General features: G+C 42.4%; 1 protein-coding gene across 1 annotated transcript in view; it reads left to right on the top strand.

Moving 5' to 3' along the window:
• Positions 1-7,559: 7,559 nt before the first annotated feature.
• The window catches only part of LOC126484690 (UDP-glucosyltransferase 2-like), a 151,876-nt gene continuing 144,154 nt past the window's right edge, over positions 7,560-15,281 (top strand). Inside the window, exon 1 of the mRNA XM_050108285.1 lies at positions 7,560-7,600. Coding sequence (XP_049964242.1) covers positions 7,560-7,600 — 41 coding nt within the window. The remainder of the gene's footprint in view (positions 7,601-15,281) is intronic.

Raw genomic sequence — 15,281 nt, 5'->3', positions numbered from 1 at the left:
ACCACACTGTGTCGGCACTTCTGTCGACAGATCAGTTTGTCGCTATCTTGCGTCATGTTTGATATTGAATGACTAGCTGTGTTAGTGTAATGGTTGAAGTGTATCGCTGCTATGTGAAAGGTTCTGAGTTCAAACTTTGGTCGGTGCTTAATTTTTTTAAATTTAAAAACAATATCGAAGTGTCTTACTTCATGAATTTTATTCGTTTGAATGTAATTTTTTGAAATTTCTATTGGCAACTAAAATCGATCATATGGAATGTATAAGCTATGGACTTTTACCTCTGCAAACTCTTCAAAATTTCGTGTAATGGTTTACTACAGCTAATGCTGCACAATAACTGCGTTGAACGTCGAAGCAAAATTAAGTCACTTATGGGGGGAAGGTATCAGTCAAGAAGATGTGTAAAAATCAAATTTTTGGGCCAAATAGTTTTTGTGAAATCGAATGATAAAGTGCGTCAAAGTAGTCGAAACACCATGTGTCTGCTTAGGCGAGCAGTGCAATGATGACAAAATTGCGCACATCACGGAATGCGGGGAGCACGTCTCTGTAGCAGCGAAAGGGTTAATGCGGCCGTGGTGGCTTTCCATCATAAACTGCCCCCCCCCCCCCTAAACGTAAGTTTGGGAACTATACTATGGCGCTGCTTGTCTTGGCGTGTACAACTGGCAAAGCAGCAATCTCCCGCATCTGGGCGGGCATGCGCGAACCGCCAAGCTAAAAGAATTGAACTATAGCAACACTGCGTGAAATAACCGCAGGACTCAATGTGGGACGTACGACGAACATTTTAATTAGGACAGTGTGGCTAAATTTGGCGTTAATGTGTTATGGCAGTAAACGACCGACGCGAGTGTCTTTGCTAACAGCATGACATTGCCTGCAGTGCCTCTCCTGGGCTCCTGACCATATCGGTTGGACCCTAGACGACAGGAAAACCATTGCCAGGTGAGATGAGTCCCGACTGCAGTTGGTAAGAGCTGATGGTAGGATCTGAGTGTAGCGCAGACCTCTCAGAGCCATGGGCCCAAGTTTTCACAAAGGCACTGTGCAAGCTGTTGGTGGCTCCATAAGGGTGTGCGCTGTATTTACGTGGAATGGACTGGGTCCTCTGCTCCAACTTCACCGATCATGGACTGGAAAATATTTATGTTCGGCTATTTGGAGACCAGCTGCAGCCATTCACGGACTTCACGTTCCCCTTTTTATAGATGACAATGCGCCCTATCACAGGGTCGCCGTTTTTCATGATTGGTTTGAATAACATTCTGGACAATTCAGGCGAATGATGTTGGCACCCAGATCGCTCGACATGAATTCATTTAACATTTATGGGACGTAATCGAGAGGTCAGTTCGTGCACGAGATCCTGCACCGGCAACACTTTCGCAGTTATGGATGGCTATAGAGGCAGCATGCCTCAATATTTCTGCAGGGGACTCCCAACGGCTTGTTGGGTCTGTGGAACGTCGAGCTGTTGCACTTCGCCTGGCGAGAGGAGGTCCGAGGCGATAGCAGGAGGCATCCCGTGACTTTTGTCACCTCAGTTATACAAATTCAACGCACGACAAAAATAAGTTTTTTTATTATTTAATAACAATTATTGTTTATTATCGTCTGCTAATTATTATACTTATTATCAATTATTACTATTAGTTTTTACTATTGTGAGAACTCGCGAACATTTCTAGTGTTACCTTGATGACTTGACTGATACAGCAACGAAATCAGATCACTCCCCATGAGTCAGCGCTGATTAATTAAGCTGCACAACCCGGAACGCGGTCTGTTATGGGTCCCTGAGCACTGTGTCCTGAGTGGGTCGCTCTTAACTTTCTATTAATTCTGCCTATGGATAAGCTTTCATTACCTACAAAAGGAAAATCAAGCAGTAAATCATATCTATAGGTGCTTATTAAATGGTATACTTCACTTTCAGATAGTGACGTTTTATTTGTCAGCACAACGACGATATACACAACTGTCATCGTATGTCGTATTATAGTTCTGCTTGTTGGGTGCTATGAAACGAGTGTCCGGCAATTGCGCACACACAAATGCTTGCGCCGCGGACAGCAGAGAGCGCGATCTTCCCAAAGTTGCTCGTTCGTGACGTTGTCAGTGGATAGGTAAGAAGTGACTTGTGAGCTGAGGTCGTTACAGCACACTCACAAAGAAAAGAAAAGAAAAAGCAATGTTTTTACTAACTAGAATTGTGAAGGTCTGCTGGGTAGAAACGGAATCGCGGTTTCCTTCCGTAACGCATTTCTGTTTGTGGCTGGATGATGGTGAATTGGCTTGTGTTTCGAGGTGACTCCTGCATCTGAGTGGTTGGTGGCTAGTCAGTTTCCAGCCGGGGCCACTGCTCTGCATGAGGTTGCAGTGCTGGTGGCTGCAGCGTGGCGGATGTTCAAATGGCTCTGGGCGCTATGGGACTTATCTGCTAAGGTCATTAGTCCCCTAGAACTCAGAACTGCTTAAACCTAACTAACCTAACGACATCATACTCATCCATGCCCGAGGCAGGATTCGAAATTGCGACCGTAGCGGTCGCGTGGTTCCAGACTGTAGCGTCTCTCCACAAACTATGGATCACAAGACTCCTCTCCAGTCATTTATGGAGCCAAAGTGTCCTCTCTCATCTCCCCAGGTTGAGACCGTTTTCTGCCATTTCCACCGGCTGAGTGTCAAAACGCAACTCCTCTCGGCCTGGCAGCTGTTTTCCGCGCGCTTATAATCTTTTCGAGTGATCACTGAATTTACTGCCTACCCTGGCCAATAAAACATTTTTGTAATGTTTTCCACCCTCCCTCCAGTAGCTCTGTAAAACTATTCTCCCATTCATCTGCATTATCACCCCTCTCAGTCTAAACAGTGGTACTCAGGACCTATGCCACAAGCCGTCTACCAATGCAGGATCATGCTCTTCCTGACAGCGCATTTTCGCCACCATAGGAAGTCAAAAAGGGAAAAAAAATATCCAAGTCACTTGGTGGCAGATTGGTGTGTCACCAACCACATGATAAGTGAAACTCAGTTATGTTTCGGGTACTCTTTCTCAAGGTGTCATCTGCAGGCAGAGCCAATTCTTTGGCAACACAGAAGCTGTCAGAGTTTCTCTGAAATTCCTCACACAACCGGAAAAGATTTTCTCGTTAACCTGTGGTCGCGTTGTATGGCCCACAAGTTAGACTGGGGAAATGTGAACATTGTGGCAAGATTTCGTGTATTGTCCTTCGGCACTGGCGGTCTGTGGCTTGACGCCTGTGTGGCAACCGCATGGCCGTCAGTGACTTGTGGTCACAAAGCACCGCTCTTCTGCTCTCCCCTGGCTGTGAGTTCACTGTCCAGCTTGAAAGGACGCTGCCTGTGGTCCAAGGGGCGACCCCCATCCCTCGCGTAAGTTCCAAGTGCAGTTGTCGAGTTTACTCGTTACGAACAGACTAAGTGGACCTAAGGCTTCCCTTCTACATTTACATCTACATCTACATCCATACTCCGCAAGCCACCTGACGGTGTGTGGTGGAGGGTACCTTGAGTACCTCAATCAGTTCTCCTATTCCAGTCTCGTATTGTTCGTGGAAAGAAGGATTGTCGGTATGCCTCTGTGTGGACTCTAATCTCTCTGATTTTATCCTCATGGTCTCTTCGCGAGACATACGTAGGGGGGAGCAATATACTGTGATTCCTCGGTGAAGGTATGTTCCCGAAACTTCAAAAAAAGCCCGTACCCAGCTAGTGAGCGTCTCTCTTGCAGAGTCTTCTACTGGAGTTTATCTATCATCTCTGTAACGCTTTCGCGATTACTAAATGATGCTTAACGAAGCGCGCTGCTCTCTGTTGGATCTTCTCTATCTCTTCTATCAACCCTATTTGGTTCGGATCCCACACCGGTGAGCAGTATTCAAGCGGTGGGCGAACAAGTGTATTGTAGCCTACTTCCTTTGTTTTCGGACTGCATTTCCTTAAGATTCTTCCAATGAATCTCAGTCTGGTATCTGCTTTACCGACGATTAATTTTGTATGCCCGTTCCATTTTAAATCACTCCTAAGGCCTACTCCCAGATAATTTATGGAATTAACTGCTTCCGGTTGCTGACCAGCTATATTGTAGCTAAATGATAAAGGATCTTTCTTTCTGCGTATTCGCAGCACATTACACTTGTCTACAATGAGATTCAATTGCCATTCCCTGCACCATGCGTCAATTCGTTACAGATCCTCCTGCATTTCAGTACAATTTTCCATTGTTACAACCTCTCGATGTACTACAGCATCATCCGCAATAAGCCTCAGTGAACTTCCGATGTTATCCACAAGGTCATTTATATATATATTGTGAATAGCAACGGTCCTACGACACTTCTCTGCGGCACACCTGAAATCACTCGTACTTCGGAAGACTTCTCTCCATTGTCTTCAGTCACTTGTTGACCAGTCTGGTGCGGCTGTAGGAGACAGCAAAAGTAAAGCAGAAATTTTAAATTTTGCATTTAAGAAATCGTTCACGCAGGAGAGTCATATAAACATGTCATCGTCCGACCATTGTGCAGATTCCCATATGGAGGACGTAGTAATAAGTATCGCTGATGTAGAGAAACAAAAAGAGTTGAAAGCAAATACGTCGCCAGGTCCTGATGGAACCCAAATTCGGTTTTACTTACAGTACTCTGCGGCATTGGCCCCTTACCTGTCTTGCATTTATCGCGAATCTCTCGCCCAGCACAAAGTCCCAAGGGACTAGGAAAAAGAGCAGGTGACTCCTGTGTTTAAGAAGCGTGAAAGTACGGACCCGCAAAATAACAGTCCAATATCATTAATATCGGTCTGCTGCAGAATCCTCGAACATATTCCCAGTTCGAGTATAATAAATTTCCTTGAAACGGAAAAATTTCTGTTCTCAAATCAGCACGGTTTTAGAAAGCATCGCTTGGGCGTCGATTAAATACCTAGCCGTAACGTTACAAAGCAATATGAAATGGAATGAGGATGTAAGGTTTGTAGTAGGGAAGACGAATGGTCAGCTTAGATTTATTGGGAGAATTTTAGGAACGTGTGGTTCATCTGCAAAGGAGACCGCATATAGGGCACTAGTGCGATTGAGTGCTGAGTACTGCTCGAGTGTTTGGGATCCGAAATAGGTCGGATTAAAGGAAGACATCGAAGCACTTCAGAGGCAGGCTGCTAGATTTGTTGCCGTTACATTCTCACAACATGCAAGCATTACGGAAATGCTTCGAGAACTCAAATGTGAATCAAGTGAGGCGAGGGGACGTTCTTTTCCAGGAACGCTATTGAGAAAAGTTGGAGAACTGGCATTCGAAGCTGAGTGCAGAAATATTCTACTGCCACTAATGTACAATTCGCATAAGGACCATGAAGATAAGATCAGGCAGATTAAGCCTCGTAAGGAGGCATTTAGATAGTTGTTTTCCCCTCGCTTTAATTGCGAGTGAAACAGGAAAGAAAGTGACTAGTAGTGGAACACGGTAACCATCACGCACCATATGGTGTAGATGCAGATATGTCACATCACCTCTTATACGGATGAAATGTGGCTAGCCTGAGTGCTTAGCCGTCTCTCACTACGATTCATCCTTTATTATAGTTGTATTCAGTATTGATTTACATAAATAACTTTAAAACAGGAAGAAACAAGAATTAATTCAGGGTGGGTATACTGGCCACTGACTGGCTGTTGCGCCTGCCTAGATGCCATTCCACAACAGCCGTCGTTCGTTGGCGATGGCCGCTGATGGCGCATTCGTTGACAAGGGAATTTCTCGCTAAGTAACCACTCTTTCAACACAGTCTTGTTAGAAAACCCTAACTGGTTGCACAAGTTTGTGATAATTATGTGAAGTGAGAACCTATCTTAGATCAGACGGTCTCAAAACCATACAAAACGTGACTGCGAGACTACGCGATATCCTGGCTGCTTCAGATGACTATGAATAACTGAGGCGGATTGCTAGAGACCTCTTTACCATATTTACATCTGCATGGGAACTCTGCAAATCACACGTAAGCGCCTAGCGGAGAATTTATCGAACCATCTTCACAATAATTGTCTATTATTCCATTCTCGGAGAGCGCGCTGAAAAAACGAACGCTATATCTTTCTGTGAGAGCTCTGATTTCCCTTATTTTATTATGAAGATCATTTCTCCTTACGTAGGTCGGCGCCAACAAATCTTTTTCCCATCTGGAGGAGAAAGTTGGTGATCGAAATTTCTTGAGAAGATTCCGACGCAACGGAAAACGCCTTTGTTATAATGATGCCCACCCGAAGTCCTGTACCATGTCAGTGATACTATCCCCCCTATTTCGCGATAATACAAAACTTCCTGCTCTTTTTTGAACTTTCTCGATGTAGTCCGTTAATTCTATCTGGTAAGAATCCCAGACCGCGCAGCAGTACTCGAAAAAAGGGCGAACAAGCGTAGTGTAGGTAGTCCCTTTAGTAGATGTGTTACAATTTGTATGTTCTTCCAATAAAACGCAGTCTTTGCTTTGGCTTCCCCACAACATTTCCTGTGTGTTCTTTCCAATTTAAGTTGTTCGTAATTCCTAGATATTTAAATTTATTGCCGTTTTGATCTGACTGTATAGATATTTAAATTTATTGCCGTTTGGATCTGACTGATTTATCGTGTAACCGACGTTTAACGGAAAAGCACTCATGGGGATGACCTTGCACTTCCCGTTATTTAGGGTTAACTGCCAATTTTCTTTTTTAAATGTTTTGCAATTTGTTTTGATCTTCTGATGACTTTATTAGTCGATAAATGACAGCATCATCTGCACACAACCTTAGATGGCTGCTGAGATTGTCTCCTGAATCGTTTATATAGATGAGGAACAGCAAGAATCTATAACACTACCTTGGGGAACGCCAGAAATCACTTTTGTTTCTCTCGATGACTCTCCGTCAATTACTACGACCTATGACCTCTCGGACAGGAAATCACGAATCCAGTCACATAACTGAGACGATATTCCATAAGCACGCAAATTCACTACAAGCCGCTTGTGTGGTTCGGTGTGAAAAGTCTGCTGGAAATCTAGAAATAAGGATTCAATTTCAAATCGCTTGTCAGTAGCACTCAACAGTAAAGAGTTGGTTGTGTCTCACAATAATGTTGTTTTCTAAGTGTGCGTTTACACTGCCTGTGACGCAATGCGACGCGACGCGATGCGATGCGAGCCATAGTGGCGAAAGCGATGCAATGCGATGGAGCGTTCACATTGCACACGATTCAGCGCGCGCGCGATCTGGCCAGCAATTGAGCAGTCTCGGCACGATGTCGTGTTTCCTCGACCCAGTAAATTCTTTTCTATTAGAAAAAAGTGCTCTGAGAATTCAACGCAGTCGTGAATGGGTGCATGAACCCAACAAGGAGAGGAGGTCTTTAGGAGAATTTTATCATTTGTACAGTGACTTGAGAAAAGATGAGGATAAATTTTGGAATTATTTCAGAATGAGTACAGAGACATTTGATTATATAGTGTCGTCTATTTGAAATAGATTACAGAAGCAAATTACAAATTTCAGAATGGCTATTACTCCTGAAGAGAAAGTTATGATCAGCATCAGGTAAGTACACAATATTAAGTTTACAGTAATCATTTTATTATGAAAAATTTACAAATTGTGATAGATTCAAACTTCCTTTTAATAAATTTTGACGTAGTTGACAATGAGAAGTTAAACACATCACCGCTCACTCACTTAAGTATCAAAGTTTTCAGAATCTTGGTGGCTTGAAATAACAATGTCATCAGGTTGAATTTCAGAAATGACTATTTCATTTTGCAGATTTCCAGCAATTACGATTTCAACTGGATTTTCAGGTGCACAAGGTGACATCAACGAATGTGCAGTGGTTGTGGTCGATTGTTCCAATTCTTCCAAAAGAACCTGCTGAATTTTTATCCTGGCTCTCAACTGAGCTGCTGGTGATAGTTTTCGCATTGCTGGCAGCAAACTCACTATAAAATGATAGCTGTCATCTTGCGTTTCTGATTTCGACATTTGTTGCTCAATTAGCTTCAACTTTTGCTTCTCTATATTTAGCAACTCAGAGTTTGTCGATTTCTTGGATCTCTTGTTTTGGTTTGTGTGTAGGGTGGGTGAGGGAGGAGGCATCGAAACGCTACCCTCTGAACTTACAGACAGTCTTGAAGAGCTGGCTTGGTTGGTTTCATCAGGTGAAACACTCTCTCTCTCTCTGTAAGAGCTGGTGAAAATGGTACGTCGTCGTGTGCGTCGTGGTGTTGCGATGCTGTTCTTTTACTGTGATGAACATTAGTCTTCGCCTTCCGTGGCGTCATTATGTCAGTCAGGAAGGTCATTAGCTCGTACCACGGCCAATTGGATTGGAAAGGCGGCATGCCACCTTCGTCTCCTGAAAGTTCAGCACGAGTTTTTTTGAGTTCAGAACGGAAAGTGTCACGTAGGTTCTTCCATTTATTCTTCAGTACCTCGCCTGAAAATATAGACGTGAAAATATGCGTAAATAATTAAATACACTGTATACTTAATACATTTTTTGTCCTTAGCACATTAACTGCAAATCCTACGGGGATCCTACACATCCTTCAATTACGCTCATTTCAGTCTTTTTCAGATATTTGTCGGTTGGGATGTCTTTCCATGCACTGTCACAGTCGTTTCGGATGGGTCTAACTACAGTCGCACAATGTGTGCATGAAACGTGCGCCACAATATGTGAAATTCTGAGCCCTGTACATCTGCCTTCTCCTACTATACCACTGCTTCAAACCGGTGCAAAACACATGTATGCCAACTGGAACTTTCCGTATTGTGTGGGAGCCATTGATGGTGAGCATGTTCGGGTTAAATGTCCACCTCATTCTGGGACAATGTATTACAATTACAAAAAATATTTTTCGCTTGCTTTACTAGCTGTAGCCGATGCTAATTGCAGATTAATAGCAGTTGACATTGGAGGCTATAGCAAGCAATCAGATGGTGGCACATTTAGAGCAAGTAACTTGTACAATAATATTTTGAACGAAACTGAAAACTGGCCTCCACCGAAAGAACTACCAGGTACTTCAGTAAAAGCCCCATTAGTGCTGGTTGGAGATGAAGCCTTTCCACTACTGGAAAACTTAATGCGCCCTTTCCCTGGACTATCACTGACTGAGGAAGAGAAGTTATTTAACAGGAGGCTATCGAGGGCTAGAACGGTGGTGGAACGCACTTTCGGAATTATGGCCAGCAAGTGGCGTCTTCTCCGAAAGGAAATTGAAACTTCTGTAGAACATGCAGACATTATTATTCAGTGCATAAAATAATCGATAAAGATGGGCCTGACATTTCCCTTCAATTGTCTATTGACCAGGACATAACAGAACACAGTGCTTTAGCAGCATGCTTCCAAAATGACAGAGCAAACAGTAGTGCTTCAAGAAGAGCGAGGAGTGTCAGAGAGGCCTTCAAAAACTATTTCAACAGTCATTAATGCAAAAATATTTCATGTCAAAATTATCAAATACTGTAACTATTGTGAACGTCATTTCATTATCAAAATACTGTGATAGTATCTATACACAATTAAAATTAGAAAATAAACGAAGTTGTTTGTGTTACTTATTTCTTGGAGTCTTGTAGCTATTTATTTTACTTTTTTGTACTTACTGTCTGTTCCACAATCTTCAGCTATTTCGTTCCATACTTGACCAACAAAATCCCTATTGTGGTAATATTTATTTTTCTGGTCCCACAACACGGGGCGTTCACGCACATTGTTAATTAGTCTTTCGACGTCCATCGCAAGCAAGCAATTACTCCAGACGCAAGCGCAAACGAGCAATCGCTCCAAACACTCGCGCGAAACGCAAACTCGGTTGCGACTACAGCGGAGTCATCGCATCGCACCGCATCACATCGCTCGGCCCAGACTGCAGTCTAAACGGTCATCGCTCTGTTTCCACTGTTAAACCAAGCCTGCCCATTGTCACGCGATTTCAGCGCTTCATCGCTCCGCTCGGCTCGGTATCGCATCGCATCGCGGGCAGTGTAAATTTAGCCTTAAATCCGTGTTGACTGTGTCAATACACCACTTTCTTCGAGGTAATTCATAATGTTCGAAAACACTATTTTGTTTTAAAATCCTGCTGCACATCGAAGTTAATAATATAAGCCTGTAATTTAGTGCATTACTCCTACTGCCTTTCTTAAAGCAGTTGCTGTAGGATTAGTGAGTCACAAATTCAGATGATCTTTATTCCTGCACTGGCCATTGTTTCTGCCTTTCCCCTACTTTGACACTGTCTAATCTGTACAACTCATACACCACACAGAGAAAATGTACCGACTTAAAATGATATCACTCCTGTCTAATTTCTCAGTAACAGATCACAGCAATGACACCTGAACCGTTCCATATCATTTCATTATTATTGTTTTATCTTGATGATTTTTTACATCAGAATTCTGTAAGTATTGCGTCCACATACTTCCGTGTATCCGTAATTCCCCTTTATTGTTGCTGCGCATTTAATCTGTAGTTAATGACAGACTCATAAATCTTCTGTCAGTAAAACTAAATGAGGAATGTCGACAGCGAGATGTGAACCGTCGCTGTCAATATGTGGAAAACCTTACAGAATATAACTTTCTTTTTCGTCCAAGAATTCCCTACGGAGGTACCTATTTAAGAATCTCTGTGACTGTGATGGTATCTTCTTGTCTACTTTCCGACCCTCACTGGCGTGCAGAAGGACGGACTTCACTTTTGTATTAAAATTACGAATTTTTAGTTTTGCGTGTTGTTCCGGCGTATCGACAAGCGCCGGCAGGAAGATGAAGAACGCAAGGGCAGATAAGGCTGACTAGGTTCGCACCACGGCCTCTGTCCGAAGAGGATACAAGCGCCGCTCCTGCCAGCCTCGGCCGGACAGTAGAAAACGGACACTAGCAGACCTGGCATGAGAAGAGACGTCATCCTGTTACACTGAGAATTGTGCCTTATATCAGTTGCTTACATGGACACTGTATATAGAGAAGGAAGCTGAGTGTTTGCTTGTCACCAGAGGCTTGCGGCATGTTCTTGTAAACCAATGTTAAGTATTGTCAGTCTACTTTATTGTAATAAAAACCATTAATGTAATTTGCTTGAATTGTTGTATAGTTCGGCCCCTGATCACGACTGTGTCACCTACCGCCACCTTAGAGAAAGCCCCTTTTCCTTCCTGAGTGTCCTTGCCAATCTCTTCCGTGCTACACCACACTTCCGGAACACCTGCCACAGCACTTTATGTTTCACAGAATCGAAACCCGTTTCAAAATCAATGAATGCCAGGCACATGGTTGCCTCTAATTCTTTGCTTTGATCTGATATGATCCTAAGAGTAATAAGATCAACACAACTGCACTGTGCCCGAAAACCTGATTTTCTTCACGCAGTCTGTTCTCAGTTGAATCTTTAAGGACACAGGATACTTATAAATGGTGGAAAAATCGAATTTTTTACGACTTTACTTAATTCTATAGTCTTTCCTGATTACATTGACATAGACATTGTAGGGTTTCAAATGAAAAATTACCTATATATACCAAAATTTGAAGTTATGGTCATGTATGGCGTCACGCCCCCTTTATTTCTGTTACAGAAACCAATATTATTTCGAAAAGAACTGTGAACTTTCTGTTTCCAGCGATTATACGTATGATACATTGTATATGTTGGTAACATATCTTCTTTCGTCTGTAAATGACTATCTTTGCTAGTATTTACTTTTGTTTCGCTGAAGCAGTTTGTTCACGTGCTACTGAATGTTTGTTGCCCAAGTGCTACATATATTGATGGAAGTACGTATCCTTTAGTGTGCAATAAGTACGAACTATGCCACGCATCAATAAATTCAATAAAAGGAAATTCCGTGGTAACCAGTTCACAATCAAAGCAAGCCACACTGTTGAAAGTAACCTATGTAGCAGTTATTCAGGGAAGAAACTCCCACATTGTACGCCTTCTGGTGATTCAAATTTTTGTTTTAACAATGACGCTGTTTGCAGTGAATTTGTTGTTGATGATGTGGGCATCTTATCTTCTTGATAATGGAAGTGGCAAAATGTAAACAATGTGATGACGTAGGCTGTCTGGAAATAACTGCAATAAATCTACCTCGAAAATGACTGCGAACATTATGCATAATTCGTATGATGTGAATTTGAAGTTAGTGTATGCAATGTGTTCAATAGGAAAAGGAAAAAAGGCTGCTCAAACGTTTTGTGGTTTGATGGACCTTCCTCCTCCTCCCAGTAGGTTCACCAAGTACATGAAAATACTTTTAGGTGCCTTGGCAGTTGTGTGTAACGCATCTATGAAGTTGCAGTAGAAGAAACTGTAAATATTAGCGAAACCAGGGACACTGCTGTTGCACTTGATGTGACATGGCAACGTCGAGGACTTCGCTTCTTGAATGGTGTTGTAAGTGCTACTTCTCTGGAGAATGGAAAAGTCGTTGATGTTGAGTGCTTTTGTTGATCTTAAGTGCTTATCTAAGTACTGCCGTACCTGCCATGCTAAAACTAAAGGACTTATTGAACATCAGTGATCTAAGAATTATGATGATATGGAGTGCGATGGAGCTCTAAAATTATTTCAGAGGTCGGTGCCCGTTTACAGCGTTACATATACGAAGCTAAAACTTTCAATAAAGTTAATGAGTTCAATGTTTATGGTGATATCTTGGTAACAAAACTGGAGTGTTGTGGACATGTGCAAACGAGAATAGGTGCTAGATTGAGGAAGCTATGAAGAGAAATGAAAGGAAAGTTGCTATCTGATGGAAAATGTCTATCTGGCCAAGGCAGATTGACAGAAACTGAGATAGACCTTCTTCAGACTTATTATGGACTGGTCATTAGACGGACTGCACCTCTGAATGATGTTACAGCAATCAGAAAAGCTGTATGGGCCATCTACATTCATAAGTTTTCCACAGACGACCACCCTGTTCACAGACTTTGCCCTAAAGTCTACTTATGTAGTAGGCCTAAGTTTTATTGCAGAATCAACTAAATTACAGAAAAAATAACATTTTTATTAGGAAAAGAATTATAAAGGTTAAAATGTAAGACGTGGTATTTTTTATCCTTGTAATATAAATAATGGGTGGAATTAAACAGGTCTAATACCTCAGCCATCATGTCATGCACATCTGGTAAAAATTTGGTCTCCTTCAAATGTAGAACATTGGATTAAATGGGACCTCAATTTGACGAAGCATTTTGGAAAAAAGTTGCATCAGTTTCTTTGTAATTTTTTTAATAACCCTAAGCAGGTTCAAAAATATTCAAAAGACTTCTAATTTCTTTAGAACGTGTGCTGCATTACCCGATATCAACAAAAAATCAGCAAAAAATATGCATTCTAAACAGTGTCTGAAAGAAATAGGTGTTGATTTTTAGATAATATTGAGCCGGAAACAGTACTCTGTATCCTTAATCCCATTTGAAACAACTGTGGTAAGGATCTTACTGAGCACTGACTGCAAAGTAATAGCACCCCAGCTGTTGCAATCCGACAGATTTCCTGTTTTTGGGAGCTTTACCACCAATCGACTTTTCCACTACTTCCCCCTCCTTCCATCTCCTTCTTTCCTGTCTAATTCTATCTCCTCCTTACCCTTCTCTTTGTCCATCTCCTTCTCCTCCCTACCTGTTCCTGCCTTCCGCCTCCCTATTTGTGTCCATTTCCTCTTCCCTCTCCTTGTCTGCCAATTTCCCTTTTCCTCCTCCTCTCTCCACATTATCACCCCAACCCTAATAGGGCTTTGGTGGTTGTTACCCCCAGAGTATTTCTTTACAGATTGTAAGTAACATGCGCACCAAATGTGGTTGAAATCATTCCAGGGCTTTAAAATAAGGTTTTTTCCTGTGGGTTTGCCCGCTTATTTCACATATATTTAACAGTTTTCGCCAACGACCTTGCCGCACAGTTAACACCGGTTCCCGTCAGATCACCGAAGTTAAGCGCTGTCGGGCTGGGATAGCACATGGATGGGTGACCATTCGGTCTGTCGAGCGCTGTTGGCAAGCGGGATGCACTCAGGCCTTGTGAGGCAAACTGAGGAGCTACTTGATTGAGAAGTAGCGGCTCCGGTTTCGGAAACTGACATACGGCCGGGAGAGCAGTGTGCTGATCACATGGCCCTGCATATCAGCATCCAGTGACGTCTGTGGCTTGAGGATGACACGGCGGCCGGTCGGTCCCATTGGGTCTTCCAAGGTCTGTTCGGATGGAGTTTAGTTTAGTAGTTCAGTTTTATATATTTCAAACGTATTTGCACATATATTACTGAATTTCGCTTTTCAGTTTCATCTTTACGTAACTCTGTGTTCATGAGGTCATATATCTTGAACTAAACTGCAGGAGCACATCATTAACGTCGATATACAGCAGGATTTTGGAACATACTGTGTTCGAGCATTATGAATTACCTCGAAGAAAACGATCTATTGACACACAGTCAACATGAATTCAGAAAACATCGTTCTTGTGAACACAACTAGCTCTTTACTCGCACGAAGTGCTGAGTGCTACTGACAAGGGATTTTAAATTGATTCCGTGTTTCTGGATTTCCGGAAGGATTTTGACACTGTACTATAGAAGCGGCTTGTAGTGAAATTGCGTGCTTATGAAATATCGTCTCCGTTTTGTGACTGGTTTCGTGATTTCCTGTTAGGGAGGTTATAGTTCCTAGAATTGACGGAGAGTCATCGAGTGAAACAGGAGTAATTTCTGGCGTTCTACAAGGTAGTGTTATAGACTCTTGCTATTCCTTATCTATGTAAACGATTTGGGAGACAATCTGAGCAGCCTTCTAAGGTTGTTTGCAGATGACGCTGTTGTTTATCGACTAGTAAAGTCATCAGAAGACCAAAGCAAATTACAAAACGATTTAGGAAATATATCTGTATGGTGCGAAAATTGGCAATTGACCCCAAAATAAAAAAAAGTGTGAGGTCGTCCACGTGAGTGCTCAAAGGAATCCGTTAAACTTCGGTTGCACGATAAATCAGCCAAATGTTAAAGGCCGTAAGTTCAACTAAATACCATTACAATTACGTACAACTTAAGTTAGGAAGAACACCCAGCAAATGTTGAGAAAGACTGCGTTTTACTGGCAGGATATTTAGAAAACGGAACAGCACTACTAAAGAGACTGGCTACACTACCCTTGTCCGTGCTCTTTTAGAATACCGCTGCTCGGTGTGGGATCTTTACCAGATAGGATT

Source organism: Schistocerca serialis, chromosome 6 (genome assembly GCF_023864345.2).
Source record: "Schistocerca serialis cubense isolate TAMUIC-IGC-003099 chromosome 6, iqSchSeri2.2, whole genome shotgun sequence".
NCBI lineage: Eukaryota > Metazoa > Arthropoda > Insecta > Orthoptera > Acrididae > Schistocerca > Schistocerca serialis.
This window is presented reverse-complemented; position numbering and strand designations above follow the sequence as displayed.